The 22,071-nt window shown below is 38.5% G+C and overlaps 1 protein-coding gene across 2 annotated transcripts in view; it reads left to right on the top strand.

Annotated features, from left to right (window-relative positions):
- The first annotated feature begins 774 nt into the window (after positions 1 to 774).
- The window catches only part of AQP9 (aquaporin 9), a 33,523-nt gene continuing 12,226 nt past the window's right edge, over positions 775 to 22,071 (top strand). Inside the window, exons 1-5 of one of the 2 annotated variants that reach the window (XM_076348279.1) lie at positions 775 to 953; positions 1,238 to 1,366; positions 14,007 to 14,133; positions 17,710 to 17,847; positions 20,450 to 20,568. In XM_076348279.1, coding sequence (XP_076204394.1) covers positions 1,265 to 1,366; positions 14,007 to 14,133; positions 17,710 to 17,847; positions 20,450 to 20,568 — 486 coding nt within the window. In that variant the 5' untranslated portion in view covers positions 775 to 953; positions 1,238 to 1,264. The other variant, XM_076348280.1, reaches the window with a different exon arrangement.

Raw genomic sequence — 22,071 nt, forward strand, 5'->3', positions numbered from 1 at the left:
CAGGTCCTAGCCTGAGGCAAGGAAGAGCACTGACGGGATAACGGAAGTGGCCCCTTTGCCCAATCCTGTAAAGCTCTGTCCTATTCACAGCAGACAACAGTTCTGAGAGACCTAAACATATTTACCACCAGTGTGAAAAAGGTTTAGGACAGATACAAACCAAGGCACCGAGCATCTACAACACATGCCAAAATAATCTACCAGAACTGGGCTAAGGTTTTGGTGTCAAGTCAAATGACAGAAAATACTTGTAAATCAACCAGGCAGCATGTTAGTCAAGTCATTATCACCTCTGATAAAACCATTCAAGATGCTTAAGAGATTAAGAATGTAATATTTTTCTCTAGGAGGCCCAATTCTTTGAGATATTCAGCAACTTCATGTCTTAAGACCATGGAAAATAATATTATAATGCTTCATATTGCAGCACCTATGCACTTTTAAGCTAAACATATTGGAGACATATAGGCACTCAGTGCCTCACTTACTATACTGCATTATAGGGAGCCACTGGACCGAAGCAGATTTCATTAAATGTTCTAATTTATTCTGCCTCATTGCTCTTTTGTAAATAGGGCGGGTCACTAGAGAGCAAGGCATTTAGTCCAAAAGGAGTATTGTGAGTGAATATACAAATTCAACATACTACACCAAGGTAAGATTCCTCATTAGCCACTGAAATCCCTCAGAAGTGACAAGATAGGAGCTGTTGTTTACAGGGTAGAGCACAGCATTCTCACAAGCATTCACTCTCTCTTACAACCTCCCCTTGAAAAGTTTCTGGACAGCCAATAGTAGCATGGTTTAAATCCCAATCTAGGTCAGAGAGAAATTTTCAACCATATTTTGGTTCCTTACTTTGTGGTTTCTCTTTTTGCCTTTCTTTTTGATGAGGGTGACAGGAACAACGTTTTATTCATTTTTACCAGAAAAAAAGTAACATAGCAGGAAAGGTAATGATTAATCCATTCTACAAGAAAAAAGAAGAGTTCTGATTGTGAACTTACTGGTATTATCTAACCAGTATAAATAGAAGCATGCTCAGAGAAGGCACAGGATGGAAAACTCATGATGAATTGTTAGGGCATGTTGAGTTGGTTCTGTCAATGCCTGCAGTCAGATGATTTCACTGGCTGTACAAGATGAAATCTCATATTTCAATGTATAAGTAAAAGTGTCAAAGTTCAGCTGAAGCAGGGACGAATACAGAGCAAATTTTGTGTGTATTTGTAACTAGGGCACCAGAGCAATAGAGGAAGCCAAAATGAGCCGGAAAAGCAAAAGGAGTTTAAAGGAGAAATTTGCCTTGAAGAACAGCTTGGTTAAAGAAGCCCTCTCAGAATTCCTGGGAACTTTTATATTGATAGTAAGTGTCAGCTGCTTTCCTTTCTTCCTGCTAATCTGATGTTGGACAGTGCTTGTAAGGGGACATGTATGCTTTTTCTTGTACTGTACCAGCAGCGTGTTTACTGCCTGACAAACATTGTACAGCCTTGAATGAATTGCTTCTATTTATGGTAAGTTTGTAATTCCTTTCTTCACCTGATGTAATTATCACTGGCTATTAAAAACAGGTAGCTTTATATATTACAATTGTCTGATAAGCATTTGATTTCATATAGGAGCAGAATTTCAGTGAACTACCACATTCTGAAAAATCCAGATATGCACAATGAACGTTGATAATACTCTTGCTATTGTTTTTAAAAAACTCAGCAGTTTATTCTACTTTCACTTCTATGCACAACTTCTATTTGCTTTAACAAACATACCGCATTGCACATTAAGAGAATTTTAGCTGAGTTATTTTCCTGTGCAATATGGAAATTTAGCTGTGTGATTTGTAGTGAATTTATTGGGAGTTGCATTGCCAAACCTTCAGAGATTTTGTAAGTTAACTATTTTTGTTTTGTTTTTAACTGTACTACATAAATTATGCAGTTGCTTGGTTCTGTAGTGTTGCTACAATTTAGGTAAATACCAAAACTCCCCATTTTCATCTCCCCAGATTTTTTTTACTTAATTTCTTGCTCAATTTTCCTGTGCATTTTGCACTGGGACACAGAGCTGTTTGGTGTACCAGGGTAGAGAGCAGGCTCAGTAGCAGAGCTGGAAGTCAAGCAGCTGGAGTATTTATGCCAAACTCTTTCTTCCTCCTTTTAGTCTGAACAAGACAGTCTTGCTTATTGCTAAATATTTCATCACAGTGAAAGGACAGAAAAAAATAAGAAGCAGGCATAGTACTGACATAGTATATTTTATAACTGTAACTATATTAGCTAAATTTCAAGTAAGTCATCTAAAAAATTCCAGTAGCTCATAAAATACATGAAAATAATGGTCTTTACTACACTTCAGCCAACTGAAGTGCACAGGCACTAAAGTAACATTATTCTCAAATTTAATACCATCCATAAGACATTATTACAGTAAGGAGCACATTTAGAAGCAAGGAGCACAAAGCACTTTACAAACATTAATGAATTAAGTGTCACAACACCCTGGTAAGGAGGGGAAATGTCATTATCTTCATTTTATATATTAGCAAACCTGATTACAGCAGACTGCACAGGAAGCCTGTGGCAGAACTCTGAATATAACCCAGATCACCTGACTTCCAGTACTCTGTCCTCACCACAAGATCATCCTCCTTTTTCCATTAATACAATTAAGCAAGTGAAGAAAACATATTAAAGTACAGATTAGACCACAAATGCTATTATTTAATGTCCTGCTGCACAAGACTAGAAGGAAATGCAAACCCGGAGCCCATTTTCTAGTATATTCACCATATGAATCTAGTAGAAAATGAAGCTACAAAATTGTTGTTGATAATCTGACTGAGTTTCTCAATTCTATTTTATCCTTTCTAATTTCAACCTTGGCTTAAAGCAGAGAAGAGCCTCACGTGGATTAAACTGCAGCTTTCTCAGTGCTTGGATACCTTGATTTATGTTTAGACTGCTCAAGTTAGCAGCAGTACAAAGCATTTATTTTGAAGAAACTGACTTTTCTGCTGTTATTTATTGCTATTGCTTTTAGGCTCTGTCAGCTAGTAAGTAGTTTCTCTTTAAGAACAGATAAATATTAAACCCTTAACTTAAATCGGAGCTAATGAAAGGGGCACCCTCATAACTCAGAGGGCAGAAATCCTTGAAAAACAGACACCATGTATGCAAAAGAAGTGATAGCTTTCTCCCACCATCCTATTACTATGTCTTAATCCTGTTACAAAGTGAAAGTGAGATGAGAGTTCACAGCCTATAGCACAGTTGATTCAGATCTTTGCTGAAAGCCATTTCGTGTCACTGTGATGGGTTTTACAGCCTGTGGGGAGCACCTGCGCCAGGGAGCAAGGCAGGGACAAACCTTTCTGTTACCCACAGGCTCTGTCTGGAAGTCAATGCTAACTGACCGTACCTAAATCTGTGACCAACCCAGCACCTCTGGAAGTTAGCCAGGTGAAATTCTGTCCCCCCAAATCACCTATTTCTATTTTTTCTGGAGAACAACATCACAGACCACATACTATTAAGAGCTTAAACTACCATCTTTGGTAACTCTCAAGCCTTGCAACATTATTTTCCAAACTGGAAAATGTACAAACAAAAGATAAATTTCAGGACATCTAGAAAGTGAAATCACTCATCAGGCAAAAACCAAGCCTTCACCTGGGGCTCTGCCTCCTATGTTGAAGAGATTTGAGACAACAAGCCTTGAGAAAGTCACTGGGTATACAGTTTGGATAACATCTCTTGGTCATCCCTACTTAATATGCTGTGGTTTGCCTTGCAGCATGGTCTCAGAGCATGTAAACTGAATTCTTTTCAGATGAAACTGAAGTGGAAGGTGAGCTCCAGAATCACAGCAAATGTGCTGACCATTAATGGATGCTCAGTCCAGTGGATCAGATTGGAGATACTCCTAAGTAATCCCTCCTGAGGTATCCATAGTCAGGTTCTCTGAACCAGCTGCTTGCACTGCATGACTTGATGATACAGACATAGCCTGTGTGAGCCCCCCTCTCTGTTTATCAAAGCACCTGATTTCAAACTCTTTGAGGGTTCAGTGGGGAACACTAAACTCTAGGACCCTGGAAGTGCCCTGCTGTACAGGCAGATCTGATGGTATACAGAGCAGCTGCTGTTATCACTTGTCTGGGTAATCCTGCTGGTGATTAGGCTATTTTACTCTTAGACCTATTCTGCTGGAGGAACAAGTATTTCTTTCAGTATCAAGCCTTGAATTATTCCCCAAGGCATAGCACAGCTTCTTGAATTACACTCTACAACAAGAATTGGGGCAGAAAACCCAAAATGTACAGTCCATAACCAAATGCAAATTGCATGTGGTTTTGCTTACACTGAGGTTTTGGTTACTGTCATATTCACTTTTGGAGGTTCCATCAAGCTGAGAAAAAGAAAATGTTGCACTTCACCTCTTACGTGATTTCTATAGAACAAATGGAGTGATGCAGTTTTAGTGTAACTAAGTTACATTTGCAGTACAGGCAATGAGGATCATGCATTATGCTGGGTATTTATATTTGCAGATTTGTAAACTCCTGCCCATTTCCTGCATTTACCTTGGTGCTGTCACGTGGTAAACCCCCAACCTGCAAAGTTTAATTGTGTCATTTGTAATTTAGAATAAGCATCCACAAAAGACACAATCTACCCATAAAGTTTTCAATGAGCATTTGAAAAGGAGGCAACTGTTTTCCAGGAAATGGATAGAGTAACGTGGGTTTTACACAGTGTGTTTGGAACCAACTTGTGGGACTGGTCCCTCCAGCCTATACCCGTGCAACAGGTACCTGAGGTGGGAGAACACCAGTTTGTACCATGGTGGCTGAGAGGCCAGCGTGCACACACATTTCCCAGCCTCTGACACAGCCTCAGCCTTCTGTAGCCGGGGCGGCCCCTGAGGCCTCCCTTGAGAAAGAGCTCTCTGGAGAGCTTTTTGTTCTCCAACATGTCTCCTGATTCAGTACATTTCCGCTTCGGGCTCCTGTGGGTTACTCTGGGGAACAACATCTGGGTGCCAGCACAAAAGAGTCAAGAAGGCATGCTGCATCAGATAGATGGTTTATGTGACTTTTCAGTGTGTGTCTCTGGAACTCATCTATCCAACTGCCTCTCTGCTTTTAGTCATGCTTCTCTCCATATTTCCCCTTTGGAACTTGGCTGCATTGTTCTCAAACCAAATGGGATTTACTCTGGCTTACACCATTAAGTATATCTGAATTGGAACTGTTCCAAAAAGAGAAGCCAAATGGGCCATGTGGCTTCCTTTACTGGCTACTGCTCACCTAACATAGTTTGTATTTCATTTTCACTCTCAAGAGCATCTTACTAAACAGAGTTTCCCAGAAAGGAGCTGCACAGGAGCCAGTATCTCCTGAGTCCAGAGCAGTGTACGCTTCCTTGCTGAAACAGAACACAAGCTTCCATCCAAGCATATAAAGACAAGTGGGTAGTATATAAATTCCTCTCCCAAAGCTTAGTCTCCAACTGGAGGTGGGGAGCCTCTTGCAAAACTCCCACTGAAGCGTTTGTGTGTACATAGAGGATGCAGTGCATGAGCATGAATTGAATGCATGACACCCCACGCTGCAAATAGTTCAGCTAATGAGAAGGAAGGCTATTTATCTTTTGCTCATCAAAATCTTTTTGTCTTGTTTTCATATTCTGACCGCTTCATTATGTAAGTTATCACTCCTGCTTTGTTGGGGAGTTTAGTCTTGCCTGAAAAATCTTGAAGTATGACATTCCATAGATTTGCTCAGTCCAGAAGATTAAAATTTAAACAACTTTTCCATATCTTTCTTTTTGTGGCCCTACATTCCAATGCACGTTAATTACAATACCATACAGTAATATATATCCCTTATTCCGAACATGCGTTAAAATCCTCATTACATGATGTTATTACCTGAAAGCAAATGCAGCTTTTGACCATTTACCCCTTAAATAAGTGTTTAGTGTTAAATACAAAATTACTATTTAGAAATTTTAAACAAAGATAAATTCTGTGTTCTAAATTTTTGTGAAAGGGAGACTCTTTCTTTGTATAGGATGAAATTGCTTACAGCGAGTTTTGTTTAAGGTACAAAATTAAATAGCAGTAGCCTCTAACAGCTACCTTGTTTGCCATCAGCCATGAATTTCCTGGAGTACAGAATCTTGTCTAATTAGCTCTCAGACAGTGAATTTAAGTTTGTCAAACTAGATAAAAAAGGTTATTAAAACATATTTATGATTGGTATTTTGATATGTCACTCAACAGCTTTTTAAATATTATATAATGCTACAAATACCATGGGCCTTAGCAATGTTTGCACTCTGAAAATTGGCTCTTATGTCACAGAGATCCATACAATAGGGACTCTAGCAGCAATACTATAGTACAACCAATAAATAGTAGAAGTCACTCATGAATCTAATGTAATAGAATTTAACCCTGCACTTCCAGAACAAAACCACTCATTTTATGGGAATAAGATGCTTCCTTTCCCTGTCATCACCAACTCAGAGTCCTTTCTGTTTCTGCAAATGTACCAGTTGCATATATTTTGACAGCATGAAATTTTGCTAATGATTCTGCTGAAGATGTGCAAACTTCCTCTTTCTTGCTACTGTATTAAATCAGCATTAAAACAGAAGTCAAAGTGGTAATGAAGACCCTTAGTTGTGCTGAGGTTCAGGAGGTGTTCTTGCACACTGGGATTATTTCTATAATTTTACTATTATCAAAATCAATTAACTTTTTTTTTTCTAGACAACACTTCTGTTTCCCTGAAGTAATTCTTTAATTCAGCTGAATAGTTAACTAATAATAGCAATAGTTATTAGTTAACTAATAGTTAGTTAATTCAGCTAGCAATAGTTAGTGTGAAAGAACTGAAAGGAAGGTTACCTAATTGTTCTTTTACTTCAAAGTGTTTATTACAGCAAATAATTCTGAAAAGTCACAGGAAATCTTTTGTTTTCAATACAAACTTAAGTTTTCCAGTATATGACATTTTACACTTTCAGGTGACTCAGATGTTCTGTGTTGCATGACAGTTTTAAATAAGAATTATCTTCATCTCTGCAACATCAGCCCCAACACATAACTCAGCTCTCATTGTTTAACCAAGTGGTTACAGTAAGTTGAACTTAATTTTCCAAGACCTTTTTCTAGAGATGCATTTTTTTCCAGAAAGTTTGCATCTATAGGACTGAAGCGTAGGCACTCTCCCTGAGCCTCACTGAAGACTTGCATCTTTCCAACATTCAACTGTGAGTGCAAAACTTGAATTTATGTTTTACAGACACAAATTTAAAGGCTGTTTTTTCAAAAGTTTCACCAAATAAAAAAAAGGGTAATAAAAGTAATGACTTTTTAAAACTGTCCTAAACAGTTGGAGAACAGAATAAAAGATGATAAATGCAGTTCATGCCATACAGTGAGTTTATATCTTTGTGATCTCAACACTTCAATAAACCATTCTGGCTAAAAGTGAATTCTAGTGAGTTCTCCAATCCATGGTCTGGTTCAAAGGCAAACTTGACTCAGTTCCTCTAATCCATTCCTCAAAGGCTTCTTTACTATTAAAAGCATTCAGCTTCTTTTTTCTAACAGAAGACAGCTTACTAAGAGAACATACTGAGGCTTTAGTTACACAGAACCATGCACCTCCAACCATGAGGGCACAGCAAAGATCCAGCCACCCTGTTCCTGCACCCAAAGGAAAGAGTAAAAGAAAAGATACGTGTACCCTTATACTCCTAAGAGAGGACAGAAAACCTCCTTTCTCAGAAACTGCAATGCCCGCTCTTGCTCTCTCTCTGAATGGTACAATTCCCCGAGCACCGTTACAGAGACTAAACACATTGTAAGAGTTTAGATTTTAATCTTTTCAGTTGGTATAGGAAGCAAAGCAGAGAAGCACAACTCAGCTCAAGAATAAATGAGTAACCTGGGAGGGAAGCAGCACCTGAATAGGCTCTTTTTCTCCTCAAGAAGCTACTAGGTAGGATTTTCTTCCCTTGCCCAGTCTTTTCTTCCTAGCCTCTTTGCAAGGGGACGTGTTTCACTCCTGAAAGTTTGTATCTGAATATGAAACGTTTTATTTCCTTTCTCTCCTGAATTTTTAAAACTTAGTAAAAAAATAAAAATAATCTTCACTGAAGAAACTGACTCAAGCCAGTTGCCCTGTATAATTCAGGAAAGAAAAGCATTTTAGCATTTCAGGATGAAAAGTGCAACATTAATCATTAAAAAATAGGAGAGAATGCAGACCTTTGCATTCTCTCTAGGTGATTTCAAGCTTTTATTTGTCTCCTATTGCATGTGCAAAAGCAATAATAAAAATTTAAAAGCATCAGTTTATATAACACAGCATAGTCTGTCCCTCAATATTTTCCCTGTATTTTTTCCCACAGAGCAATCTGAACCAGATCTTTATATGTTTTAAAAGCTTTATATACACAATTCATCCAAAGCCTTATTAAATTTACATTCATGTCTCCAAGTAGTAATGCTTTCTGTCATTAAAAAAATGGTTTCAAAATGGCAATCATTTTAAGGCTTATGTCTATACTATTTAATTAACTAAATGATAAGTTTTTTTTTTTTCAAACCCTTATTTTATTAGATAGCAAGTCTGAAAAAAATAAAGGGAAATCCATTTGAACCCAAGAGGATATTGGTTGTGTCCCAGGAGATCATCAGGAGAACGGATATAGCGATTTTTTATTACTCCAAGTTTGATTAAATCGTAATGTACAGAAATCCCCCCTGCCCCCACCAAAATATTTAATTAATGATAAAATAAGAGCCATGTGTTTTTAAAGTATCTAAAAATTACTTGACTGGTAAGCTGTATTTTTATCTCACCTTAAAATTTTTAAGTACTATCTGATTTAACAAAAGATAGCAAATATTAAACATGAAATTAGATGAAGATTGCTCTTTCCTGGAAGAACAGGAGTTTCCTGCAACTTGAATTCTTGCAGAGCTAATGCCCTGAATTTTAGTAGATCTAATGTGTCTCTATTTTCGTTGCTGTTAGCATTACCATCCCTATTGAAAGAATGCTTAGGAGCCCAGTCTGAATTAAGGCCCTACATAATACACAAACATAGCAAAAATATGGCTCTGAATGGAGAGAGTTTCTAATCCATTATAAAACACCTTATTATGAAATGCAACAGATAAATTCTTAAGCAGATTTGCTTTGTAAATAAAGAGATTGGAAATGAAAGTGAGTTCTAAAATACACTCCAAATTAAAGACCTTTAGAAGGACACCAACAATTTAGTAATCAGCCTCTTATCTGAAAAGTTTATTTACTACTTTTATAAGCAACAACCAAACTAACCATATATGGAAATATTAACGGGGGGCCGGAGGAACCGTACAAGACTACAGAAAATCACAAACAATCCTCTAATGTTTTCACGGGCAGTTTTGGTCAACGAGATCCCTACCTGCAGTGAAGGGCAAATGCAACCACTTCTCCCATCCCCAAAGGACTCTCTGACTCTTCCTGCCTGTATCCCTGCTTTTAAGGGACTAAATATGCGGTGCTAAGTCTGGCTGCTTGGAGGAGTCATGGAGGTTTCCCTAAGAAGTGAAATACCAGGGCTTGCTCTCATGTCCCCGAGTGTCCCAGCAATATCGCTCTGCTTCCGCAGACTTGGAATGGGTAAGTTTAGGATAGCAGAAGGACACTCACCACAAGCACACAGCTTGAGCCTAACGCACTGCGCTGCCCCTGAGAGCCCGTCCCCTTCACAGCACTGCGCAGGAACATAGGCACGTGCGGCAGAATCCAGAGCAGTACTGCAGGTCCGTCCAGTCTGAAAAAGGGGAGCAGACGAGTCGAGTCGCGGGCGAGCAGGAAATGCCTGTCTGGGGAACTGTAGGAGAACATAGGTGGGAGTGTGGCGTGGGAAAGGGGCAGAGTTGCTGCCTTCCCTGAACAAAGGCATCCTTACAGAAAATTGCGAATTGGTGGAGGGATCCTTGGAGATTCTTCATAATTAGCTCTGGTTGTTTAAGTATGGTTCTGTCCTGAAAACTGACTACAATAGAAATTCTGAATTATTTTTCTAGTGTTTCCTGATTGAAAGTGTACAACTTATAATTAAAATACGATTTTTTTTTTTTTGGTAACTGCTGAGTCTGTATTCCTTGTAGCATGCTGAATTCTTGTATCCGTGTAGAACATCATCAGTTGTGTGGCCATTGAGGCCATACTCTGCCTGCAGGGACATCTATTGTACCCCACTGTAGGTATGTAACTCACCAGAGCTTGGCAGCTGGTGATATGAGATATAACAAAACACATGTCATTGTCTCCACACTGCTAAAAAGCAGGAGTCTCAGCTGCTTTTTTAATGTTACAGTAAGAGGGTATGGCTATGAATGCACACTACCACTAGATCTGTTCAATAAGACGGGGCCTTTTTTATATAAGCATTCTGCTTTAAGTTGTCTAAAGCTTTACAGGCCATGTAGAAAAATAGATTCCCTAAAATTCTGGATTCAGATCTTGCAGGAAATCCTATTTACACTGAAAAATGCTGTTACAAGCATTTGCAAAAATCCTGAAAATAGCATAGATGGAGGCAAAATGATCTTTAGTCTCTCTGATGAGCGGGATAGAGATAAAGTTCTGCAAGCTTCCAGGGAGTAACAGGACATTATGCTCATTGGAGGCTGGTTGTTTTCCTTTCCTAACATTAGCCTTGTTACCCAAGACAAAGAGAAGGATCTAATGCCTATGAAGCAAGTTTTTTGGCAGAGAATGTGCAGACAGCTATTCCACACCCAAACATGTTATTTATGACAGTAATCTAATTACTTTGTGAACAAAAAGTCAGTAATGAAGCTACTCCAGTAAATTTAAGCAGATCAGGTTATAGACAACTGCTAAGATGAAAACCTGGTAACATAAGATAAGACAAGATAAGATAAAGAGATCTGGCTATATTCTACTGTAAATTAAACTCCCATCGACTCCACGTACTTCAGTCAATGAGTTTGTGTGGGTGCAGCTGATGGCTGAGCTTGGCCTAGAAACTTAGAATATTTAGTTACAACTTGATGATCTAGTTGGTCTTAACTCCACCAAGCAAAGATTCACAGGGTATTAAATTGCTGCTCATGCAATTACATGATTAGGTGATAGTTTCCAGTTATGTCAACCTAACTACAGTAGGTATAAGAAATTTTTTTTCTCTCCTTCTTAAAATGACAGCAGATGGAGAAAATACTACTGTAACATGGTTCAGATTTGCAGGTTCAGTTCCCAGTTTCCCCATCCCAGAATGGGCACACACTGACTGTGCCTGCAGTAGGTTCATTCATCGTACATGCGCAGGCAGTCATTCACCAGCGTCCACCAAGCAAGAAGCCAGTGCAGCTGTTGTTCAAGCTGGCTTGTATGCCTTCTTGTTTGTAGATTCAGTTTTCTGAGACTGGCTAGCACAAAAATGGAGCGTCGAGTTGCATATTTCCCTATGACGTGCAGAGCAGAAGCTATTATGCAAGAGGACTACACAGTTGTTTCTGTACGATTCTCCTCAGTTCTGGTAATCGGGGAAGGGAGGCCACAGCCTCCCACTGTTACTTCCTTCCCTCTTCTTGTGAATTTGTAGTTGATATACACAGATGTGGTTACTGTCCCTTATCCTTTTCTATACCCATCTCCCCCACTCCTGTTCTCTTTTTTCATCGTCCTTACAGAAAGGGGTAATATTTTCAAAAGAATGACCTTTTTTTTGTATCTGCAAAACTTTTGTCTATGCCATTTCAGAACACAAGTGCATACTTGTAGATCTAACTGCTTGCCTGAATGCAGACTGCACCCCAGTGTACACAGGGCCCCAGACCAGCCTACTGAACTTGCTCCACGTCTGAGCCGTATCTTTCACTAAATCTTGCTTGGTGCAATTTCTGGAATATTCCCTTTGAGAAGTCTGGAAAATGAAGGCTAGAGCATGCTAATTCCACCTCCTCTAGACTTGTGCCCCAATGTTAAACTTTACAAATTCCAGCATACCCATTCTTTCCATATTAATGAAACATATAAATACATGATGAGTAGAATTGTCTTATGTGAAGTTTTAAAAAAACATGTAATTTCAGCTGCGAACAACTAAAATGTATTTTGTTTTGGTTTTATATCTGTATGTGCCTTTGTGCTTACCACTTGAATTTTTAGGTATGTGATACTAATAGCAATGAGAGAACACCCAATGTAAGCATATGTCATCCGTTGCACAGCAGTTGACTGCAGCTTGGAATATGTCTTGTAACTTTCAATTATACAGTCCAATAAACTACTGCTATCTAACACCACCCTACCCTTACGTAACCTGACAGCTGTAACACTTTGGCACCAGACAGTGTTTTGTTTGCTTGCATGATTATAGCCTCAAGGCAAGAACTGCACCTGGGTATATGACACAGTCTCAGGGCACTTTTATAACAGAAACTCTGTCTGCATTGCAAAGCTGGTTAAGAGCGTAATTTTATTGAGAGCTTTTCTGTCACATTTTGGTATTAGTTAAAACCCTTGGGGAAATAATGGAAACAAAAGTATGATTTTGCCTGTTTAAATGGCATCTATTCTAGCAGGACTTGCTTGTTAAACCTCAATCACCAAATCTTTTTGGTACAGTCTATTTCTAAGGCAGGAGAGATTTTCCCATTACTTTGCAGTTTCTGAATGCAACTGCCTTGCAACTGAAAATAAGCATTTCTAAAAGAACTATATTTTATGTATTCAAATATGCATAGTTAGGAAGACTATTTGCAATACAGTCATTGCTAACACACAGTAATGTCAGAACTCTAAAGCAAAGCAAGGAGATTAACCAAAGCAACTACATTGGCTAAGATGGAATGATTTTATAGGAAGAAAAAAAGTCAGATTCCCATGTACCATCAAAGGAGGAATATATATATCCAATTTAACATCAAAGTAATTAAGGTTGCTCAAGATAAATCTAGTCACATCCCAGAAATGGTATGATTCGGATCACTTACAGTTGCAGAGAAGCAAAAGTTTTCAGACTACAGATATTTGATATCTTCCATAGTGTGTTGGGTCCTTATTCAGCAAAGCACTTAGGCATATATTTAAAAAGGAGATTTTCAAAGACACAAATTGATTTCTGGCAGAAACTGATCAGCTAGTCTATCTTAAACTAAAGGCCTTTTGTACCTTTGAAAATCTTTCCTACCAACTTTAATAGGATCTAAACGTATGCTTGAAGCTAAGCAGAAGCTTTAGAACTGAATAAACATGATCTTAAGCATACATTCAAATGTGTTGCTGAACATCATTCTGAGGGGAACCAAAATAAAATGGAAGCTAGTTTAAATCCATTGAGAATACTCCAATGTGAACTATTCAGGTATCCCCACTTCAGTTAATTGTTCAAGCTGCAGAGCCAGTGAAATATTTTGATAGAGCAATATATGGTATCAAGGCAGCGTAACAGTAACACACACTCTAATCTCCAGAAAGTTGTCTCATTCCAGAGTTTCAGCATTAAACATTAAAAGCTTTTTGAACTATCTTTCATAACTTTTATAATAATTTTTTCATTGCTTATAACAACAATCTGGAACTGAAAACTTACCACACAGAATTAACTCCCTCTTCACTTTCAGATGTAGAGATTTGTTGTAGAGGCTGCGAGATCTTATTTAGGCTCCAAGTTCTGATCTGTACCCCATCATTGTACTTGAAAACTATTTTCTAGGGAGAGAGAGGTCCTTATTAGCAGACATCCTTCCTAGTCACAGAGCAGGGGAAAATAAAGAGCAAATGTTCATTGCAGCAAAGGCAACAATGGCACACATGCCACTAATCTCAAATTCTAGCTTTGTTTCAAAATTTAACAACATTTTCAGCTATAGCTGGACAGCAGCAGGAGTTGCAAACTAACCAATAACATTTGACAGACACACTCATGGTTTTACCTTTCTTTTTTGAAATACAGGCACTTGGATGTGGGTGTGTGGGACAGGCTGTCCTTAGCCGAGGAGCCCATGGTGGGCCCATGACAGTATCGGTTGGATTTGCAATGGCAGTCACCATAGCAGTGTATGTGTCTGGGGGGGTTTCTGGTAAGTGACTTTTTTTTTTTTCCTTATATAGCATTTATTGCCACGGTTTTAAGGCTACCTTATTAAATTACTTCCATTTCATGGTATAAACAATTATGTATCTAGCAATAGCAAGCACCACTACAGCAGAGTCTGCATCAGAGTTTCGCTAGTAAATCTTTTGCATTCTTCTTGTTTCCTTCTATTTTTTGCATTTGACAAAATCTTCCACCAAATTCTGATCTGAACTACAGTGTGCAAACCTTGGCAGACCTCTGGCCTTTATGGAAAGTGGTCTGTGCAAACCAGAAATCTGCTTGGTCTTGCTTTAAAAATTCTGCCAATAGACATGATCCTGGACAACATAGGCACTGTGTCTAAGGAAATAACCATGAAAAGCTTACAGAATCCAGCAGTCACCCACGAATGGGTAAAATGAGCAGGACTCACCTTACAGAGTGCAATTTGTCTCTTCATGTACTATGACAAGCAGTAGCAAGTCTGCCTCTGTCTGTTTGCTTATTTGCAGAAGCAGGAGATCATAGAAAGCAGAAACAGCAAAAAGATTCAGTACTAGAGATACATTCTGTGATACACTGTCAATGTACTGTCATTGCCCCTTTGTTTCTGCTATAACATTTCCTCAAGATATATTGGTCAGGAATCTCTCTTTTGTCTGTAGCTGGGCTAACTAATCAGTGTCTACACGTGCCATATTGGATGGTGGTTTGTCTCCTATTTCCACCATTCAGTTTGGCCAAATTAATATCAGAAACATTAGCATAACTGCTTTTAACATTTAAATTCTCCCTTTAAAATATAAAATGATGGGTTGTAATAATACAGTGTTGTGTACTATAAGACACAATACTCCGTGTTGTATGTGGAGTTTATATTGCCTTCTTAAAGCAAACGGTGCCCTTGTACTCCAGCTCTCATAGAGGCATTTCTTACCCTTCATAAAGAGGGTAAAGGCGATCTGGGCAGATATCTCTAGGTATAACTAGGCCATTATAAATAGTTGCTATAGCAGAAATTACTGTGGCTATTTCTCTTCTCTTTTACAAATTCTTTTACAGAGACACCATGCATGAGGAGGTTTCTAAGTTCACATTAGCATGTGCTCAAGGTACTGCAAAACGGGCAGTCTTGTTACTGTCATTGAAACAGAGCAGAATGGTTCCTTAACACCACACAAAGTTAATTCAGCAGTACATTGCTATTATCTGAACAACTTTAAGCTACAGCTTTTGGTTTACATGTAGGCAGGTAAACTCTTCCAATGCAGTATCATGAAAAAAAAACGTGTAAAGATACTAACGTGTCCTACATTTGCATCTTTAAGGGATATTCATCTCTATTATATAGAAGATTAGAGTTCAATCCCAGCAGGGCAGAGCAGTTGCAGATGTTGCAGTATTGTGCTTCCTGTGTTCTTCCCATGACAAAAGATTCTGCATGCAGTGCATTTTCTCTGTGAAAGAATAGGAACAGCTATTTCAATAGGCTGTGACTATCCAACATAGGATTACTAGTGGACACTTTAGAATATCAGTTTCTATGTAGAATTTGTTAGCAAATTCTGTGGCTCTTCGGCCATGAAGTCTCATGTTTAAGTACTGCTAAAATATTTCGCCTCAGTTCTTTATGAAATTCTAAATTCATGGTAACATAAAAGATATAGTCTACACACTTGGTGATTTGAGCTCTTTTATCTAGGAAAATTCCCATTTTTGCTTTTCTTCCATCTAATTTTCCTCAATGCCTACATAATTTCCCACCATTTTTTCCAACTTAACATTTCAAACAAACTCATGACTGTGATCACTGCAACTACAAAAGAATGGGGAATGCACTGCCCAAAGCACACTTTTTTTTTCTAACCAGGAAACTACCAGTGGCACAGGAACCAAGAATCTTTTAACTCCCCTGTGTCAGCATGAGAGCCTTCAACTAGACTTTTCCTTTCCAGATTTAATGTTAATCAGACATCTCTAGTATTATTATGACTTGTCCCGTCCATCATAATCACTCTGTATTATATACAGGTGGGGAACAATATCAGGTGTTGAAAGAAAGGAAAATGATTCATTCCAGCCAGAGTAAAGAACAAAAGACAAGACAACAATTTATCAAAATTTACATGAAGGGCTGTTAAATAAGGTGCCATCCATCTCTTCGCTCTGCACTGAAGAATTCGAAACACAGTGAGGAATTCAAAATTAATTCAAGACTGGTGCTACTAGGTCGGAGTTTTGGAAATGGTACAAAGAAGGTTTTATCCAGCTTGTTATCTGTGTTTGTCAGTTCATTATGTATCAAAGGTGCCTGGATTTCATAAGATAATGACTCACTGACCTGAAGTGCAAGCAAACACAGAAACTGTACATAGAGGCCCTTTCTCCATAACTACCCTTTGACAGACAAAGGTCATGCTCTTTTAGTTATTTTATTAAAGACAAAGGCCGTTTTTTTCTGATAACCATACAGGCTGAAATGAGACTTTACCTGGAAGGTAAGCAATGGATCTGCTATGTCCTTGCAAAATTTGGGTTTTACTGTATTTTTACTGTGGAATACTGTTTCATCTGTTTCTTTATTTGGCAATTAGTATTTCTTAAGTATCAACTACATATTTGTAAAAAATGAAGTTTTCCAAAAGCATTCAACACTTCTTTTCCATGTTGATAAAAGATGTTGAGGGAAGTGACTAGCATGTGACATAATAATAAATATATTTTAGAAATTAAAATTGTCACAAAGAGTTCCAATGTTGCTGAAATCTTTTCCATGTGTGAGTTTAGGTGTAGCTACTCCTAAATACAAAGGAAGGAAATTCCACAGGAAATAGAACTCTCTGTTTCAGCACAGCTACTTTATCAGTTTCCTTATCGTGGACCTTTCTGGAGGGTGTAAGAGCTTGATGAAAACGTGTGAAGAAGAACTACACGCTGCTGTCTCCAGATCCCATCCAGGCTTAGCTTACCAACAGTCAGCATGAAGCTGGACAGACCTAATATTATTTTATTTTATGTTCATGAAAACTGAGTTCCTAAGTAACCCCAGGTTGAAGACAGGGACATAAACATGACTTAAATCCAGGGTACTCCAGATCTGCCTCAAGATATATAATCAAGCCAGTAATAGTCCTTAATGTTAATACATGCTTGCTAAACTGAATGAATGTTCTCCTGCCCCAATCCTCCCTTAAAAATAAAAAGCCAAAGCCCTTGAGGAGAGAGAACATGCGCAGAATGATGGACCCTCCCATCACAACTGATAGGGCAGATTTAGGCTTTTTCTAGAAAAGTAATCTATAGATCTATGGATTATATACTGCAGGACAGCAGTCTGATAAATAACACAATCTGCAAACATCAAGAGGTAAGCTGGATCTTGGTGGATACTGGCTTCCCCTCCCCCCCCGAATGTCATCCAACTTGTTTCAGCCTAATTGCAGTCAGCATTTAATTGCAAAATAACATCTAGAAAAGCATGTACTAGTCTCGTGCTTGAAAGTGCCCACATTTTTACAAATCCTTCACCTATTCTCATGTATCTGAGTCATCCATATGACTTTTGTGATTTATTCTTCAGGTGGTCACATAAACCCAGCCGTTTCATTAGCCATGTGCGTGACTGGAAGATTAAAATGGACCAAATTACCAATTTACATATTAGCACAACTCCTGGGAGCGTTTGTTGGAGCAGCGGCTGTCTTTGGGATTTATTACGGTGCGTACACCTTAGACATGCTTACAGGACAAACTAGAGGTCAGGCAGTCTCTAAGGCCCCAATTTTTCAGTGAATGCCAAGCAGGCAGAGGACTCTGTTCACACAGGGCTAATGGCAGGACTGAAGCTAAAGCCATAAAGAAGAAAGGAAGAAGCATAAAGAGTTTGAAGGAAAAAAAAAAAAAAAAAGACTCAAACATTCCAGGTATCCTACAACATTTCTGAAACACAAATACTCCAGGAAATGTTCTGAAATTTAGAAAAATTATTCATGGGAAATCAGATACTCTGAGATCATGTATTTCTCAGTAAGGATTTTAAATTGCTTAATAGCCAGGATCTAGGGCTATTCATCTTCCAAGCAAATTAGAAACATTAAAGACCTGGTCCAAGTGCCTGTAGGCAAGTATCACCAATGTCGTTCATTGAGGTTACAGGATATGAGATCAAGTCCCTCCTGACTAAACTTCAGACCACCCTAGAGAGGTAGCTCTCCAAGGCAATGAACTCCAGGTAGAGTGATAAAGGGGTCACATATTAGAAGGGGAAAAAAAGAAAAACCAAAAAGGATTACCCCTATCCTTGAGGCATGTTTCTTTTACACGGTGTGCCATAAAGGGAAAAAACTTAGTAACAGACTCCCTGACTTGATGAATCCACTCAGTCGGATCAGTTGCTTCAATCACCTACTCCAAAACTCTGCTTATACTGTCCCAGCCCATCTCCTCCAAAGCCTCTCTCTTATGGGCATTATGTCTCCAGACAGTGCTGGGTTTAGGTGGAACAGAGAAAAAATGAAAATGGAAATGCCTATTGTATATCAGCTAGGTGCTCAGTACCAGTAGTAATCACGAACAGAAAAATCTTTAGGAGCTGCAGTAACTGTTCTGGGTTTGGTGGAGCTTTTTTGTTTGTTTGCTTGGGTTTTGGGGCAGGGTGGGTAGGTGGTGGTGGGGAGTTTTTTCTCTGTTTTAAGGTTAGTGTTAGAATTTGGAAACTGGGGGATTCCAGAACAGGATTTCCATCTGAATCTAAGTCCTCCTCAAGCCAGACAGCCAGGATTAGGGCTGTGGCCAGGATGCAGCAGTACATCAACATGCACATGGGGTTGGGGGTGGGTTCACTGTGTTCTGCCAAAGGGTAGCAGTAGGATAGGGAGCCAAGACAGGGAACTTAGGGCTAGGGTTAGAGACTTCTTCCTGTTATTCAGGAGTGCAGGATTTTCTCATATCCCTATCTCTGCTCAAGTACTTTGCCCTCCTCTTGTTCTTATTAATTCCCAAAGCTCTTCTGTACTTTTTCCTTCCTGCAACTTGCAGGAGTGTCCTGTACTCATTGAGGTCCACTGAAAACACACTGGTAGAAAAACAGACATAGGAGCTCAACACCTCCATCTTCCCCATACACACATATCTGAGCTAGGTGCTTTCGTTTTCAGCGATACCCCTGAAAGAGTGAGGGAATATATATGCTAGGCTGCTAAACATGAGGCCTTTCTGAAGGTGTACAAAGGAATTCACAGATGAGAAGTTTTCTTTTCCTTAGCCTTTTTTTTTTTTTAGTTAAATGCAACAAAATAATCCGACACTGCAAATGAGAGAGCCTGACCAAAGTAAACGACTAAATATTCTCTGCACCCATGTCATGGCCTTAAGCAAAGCTAGTAAAAACAGGGGCAAGGAGAAATAGATTTGTCTGCTAGCTTCAGGAGAAGCTAACCATCCTCACCATGACGTCCATGGGAGACGGGGAGCTGTTTCTTCACTCACAAGTATCACCTCATCACTGGATCCACTAGTGAAATAAAGGCAGAGCATTTGTTATTCATGTCTGTCCATGCAGATTTTTGAGTGTTTCATCTTAGTGTCTTCCTATTTCTAACACTTCAGGGCTTGCCAAGGCAGCAAATTATTCTGACACCGAAGTCATATTATACATTTAAAATACGCTTTAAATATACTAACATAAATATACATGTATTTACAATATACATAAATCTTTACAATATATATAAAAATACACTAACTTAACTATAGTAAGAACTGAAGTTTTGGGGCTAGCCTCTCTCCTCACATCTTGGATGACTAACATAGCAGCTGGGTGTTAAACCCAAGCAGAGTGAAAAATTCAAACTCCTTTAGAAGAGGAGGTCTCTCAGGAGAGTTCATTCCCAGAAGAAGTCATTGCACAACTGTCAAATGGAATAGCAGTAATTCCTGGTGGCTGGGAATCCACAACAGTACAATCAGGATGCTATGCATTTTTCAGGGCGTCGTGGCAAATATAGCACCTCTTACAGAATAACGCAACTGTGTTCAGAATAAGAAAATGCTCCCTGCCACTGAGTTTGGAGCAATGAGCAGGGGAAAAAACAGCCCCACTTTGAAAGCTGTGATACATAAAACAAGTACTTCAAGGCACAGGAGGAGAGATGAGACAGGAGGGTATAATTAGTACATCACCTCAAATCTGTTAATTATGCTCCCAGGAAAAACATTGTTTCAGTTGAGAATGTGAAGTGCACAGACCTATCATATATTCTAGTCCTAGAAACCCTAGTGTTTATGGAGAAGTGCAACCAGGTAATGGCTGTTTTCTATAGATGCCTTTATGGACTATAGCAATGGAACACTTGAAGTCACAGGACCTAACGCAACAGCACATATCTTTGCAACATATCCAGCTCCGTATCTGTCCCTCATAAATGGATTTGCAGATCAGGTAAGTGCACTTGCTGTCTTGATTCTACAAATTAAACGTACTGAAAACTGTAAAACCAAGCAGTAAAAAAATACACAGATCTCTAACGAGTGTGATGAATCTCACCGTTTTGGTCATACCTCACTGTGTACAATAGCAATGAGAATGCAGCGCTGTTTGTGGGGGTTACATTTTAGTCATATTTTAAAAGCAAGATAATTTCAAGTTGTTCTTTCCACATACATCATATTAATTGTTGCGCTCTACTTGTCTTTAATGCAATATACATAAGAGGTTTTCCACAGCATAAATCAGTGTTTATCCATAGACTTCAGCAGAACTGTGTCCATTTACATCAAAATCCAGCCCATTTTGTGGACCTATTATTCCTTAAGTAATCCTTAAGCAGCCAGATTAACACATCTTGAACAAGTGAGTTTTCTGCTACCATAAGCCTCCTCTCTAAACTTCTCTTTGCAAATAGATTTGTAATATTTGTTATTTTTCAAGTAACTGAATCTGGAAAAATCTCCACTTTATTTCCAATCTGTATCCTCTAATCCCACTTATCCAACAGTGAAAAATGATGTTTCATATCTTCTATCTACTTCTAATCAATTTACCCGTCTTCTTCAGGCATACATGAAATGAATATACTGTGTAAGTAAGCTATGAAAAACTAGGGATTGCTGGAGCACAGGAATTCCTTATGTAAAGGTCTTGAAGACTGTGAAATCCAACTTCAAAATATCTGAACACTGTTCTAAAATTTTGTAAGAAAGACAATTCTGATTTTTGCTTTGGATCAGTCAACAGACTTTTCCATAAGATCTTTTTGCCCATGTATATTTTAAAACAAAATTAAAACCAGATGAAATAAAAATAATTTTTAAAACCCCAAAACTTAAACTTCTTTAAATCAGTATAGAGATTGAATGTTTTGACATTGCTGAAACTTTGGTCTGTTTTTCCCCTAAGTTAATTATTAGCAAAATTGACATTTACAAAGCATTTGATTTAAGCAGAGCAGCACTTCCATCAAAGCAATTCCAAGAAAATTTCCTTCATCAGCTCAATTAGCATATGCAATACAGAGTTCACAGTACAATTACACATACAACCTTAATTTAGGTAATTCCTAATTTTCTAGCTGCTCAGTTTTGACTTTGTAGACTTCACTTTTTTTCCTTACGTTACGCAATACCTGGATAAAGAGGTCCATATTTAGTCTAATTCATCAGCATGAGCTACAGTCACATAAAACACTTTTATATCAATGTAACTGATTGTATTGGCACAGTAGAACTACCAAAAATCAAGTAAATGGAACTGTTAAATTGGTCAGAAAAAAACATGGAAAGAAAGCATCAGAGCTCACACAGGAGATGCCTTTTAAACCCTCTATTCTTTCCACAGCAGGTTGTTGCAGATTTTTTTTTCAAGTGTCCTCAGCACATTTCTTGTCTTTTTCTTTCAGCACAGGTATCAAAACTTCTCATTACTGTGAAGTAGACAGGCACTGGG

This window comes from Aptenodytes patagonicus, chromosome 10 (assembly GCF_965638725.1).
Source record: "Aptenodytes patagonicus chromosome 10, bAptPat1.pri.cur, whole genome shotgun sequence".
NCBI lineage: Eukaryota > Metazoa > Chordata > Aves > Sphenisciformes > Spheniscidae > Aptenodytes > Aptenodytes patagonicus.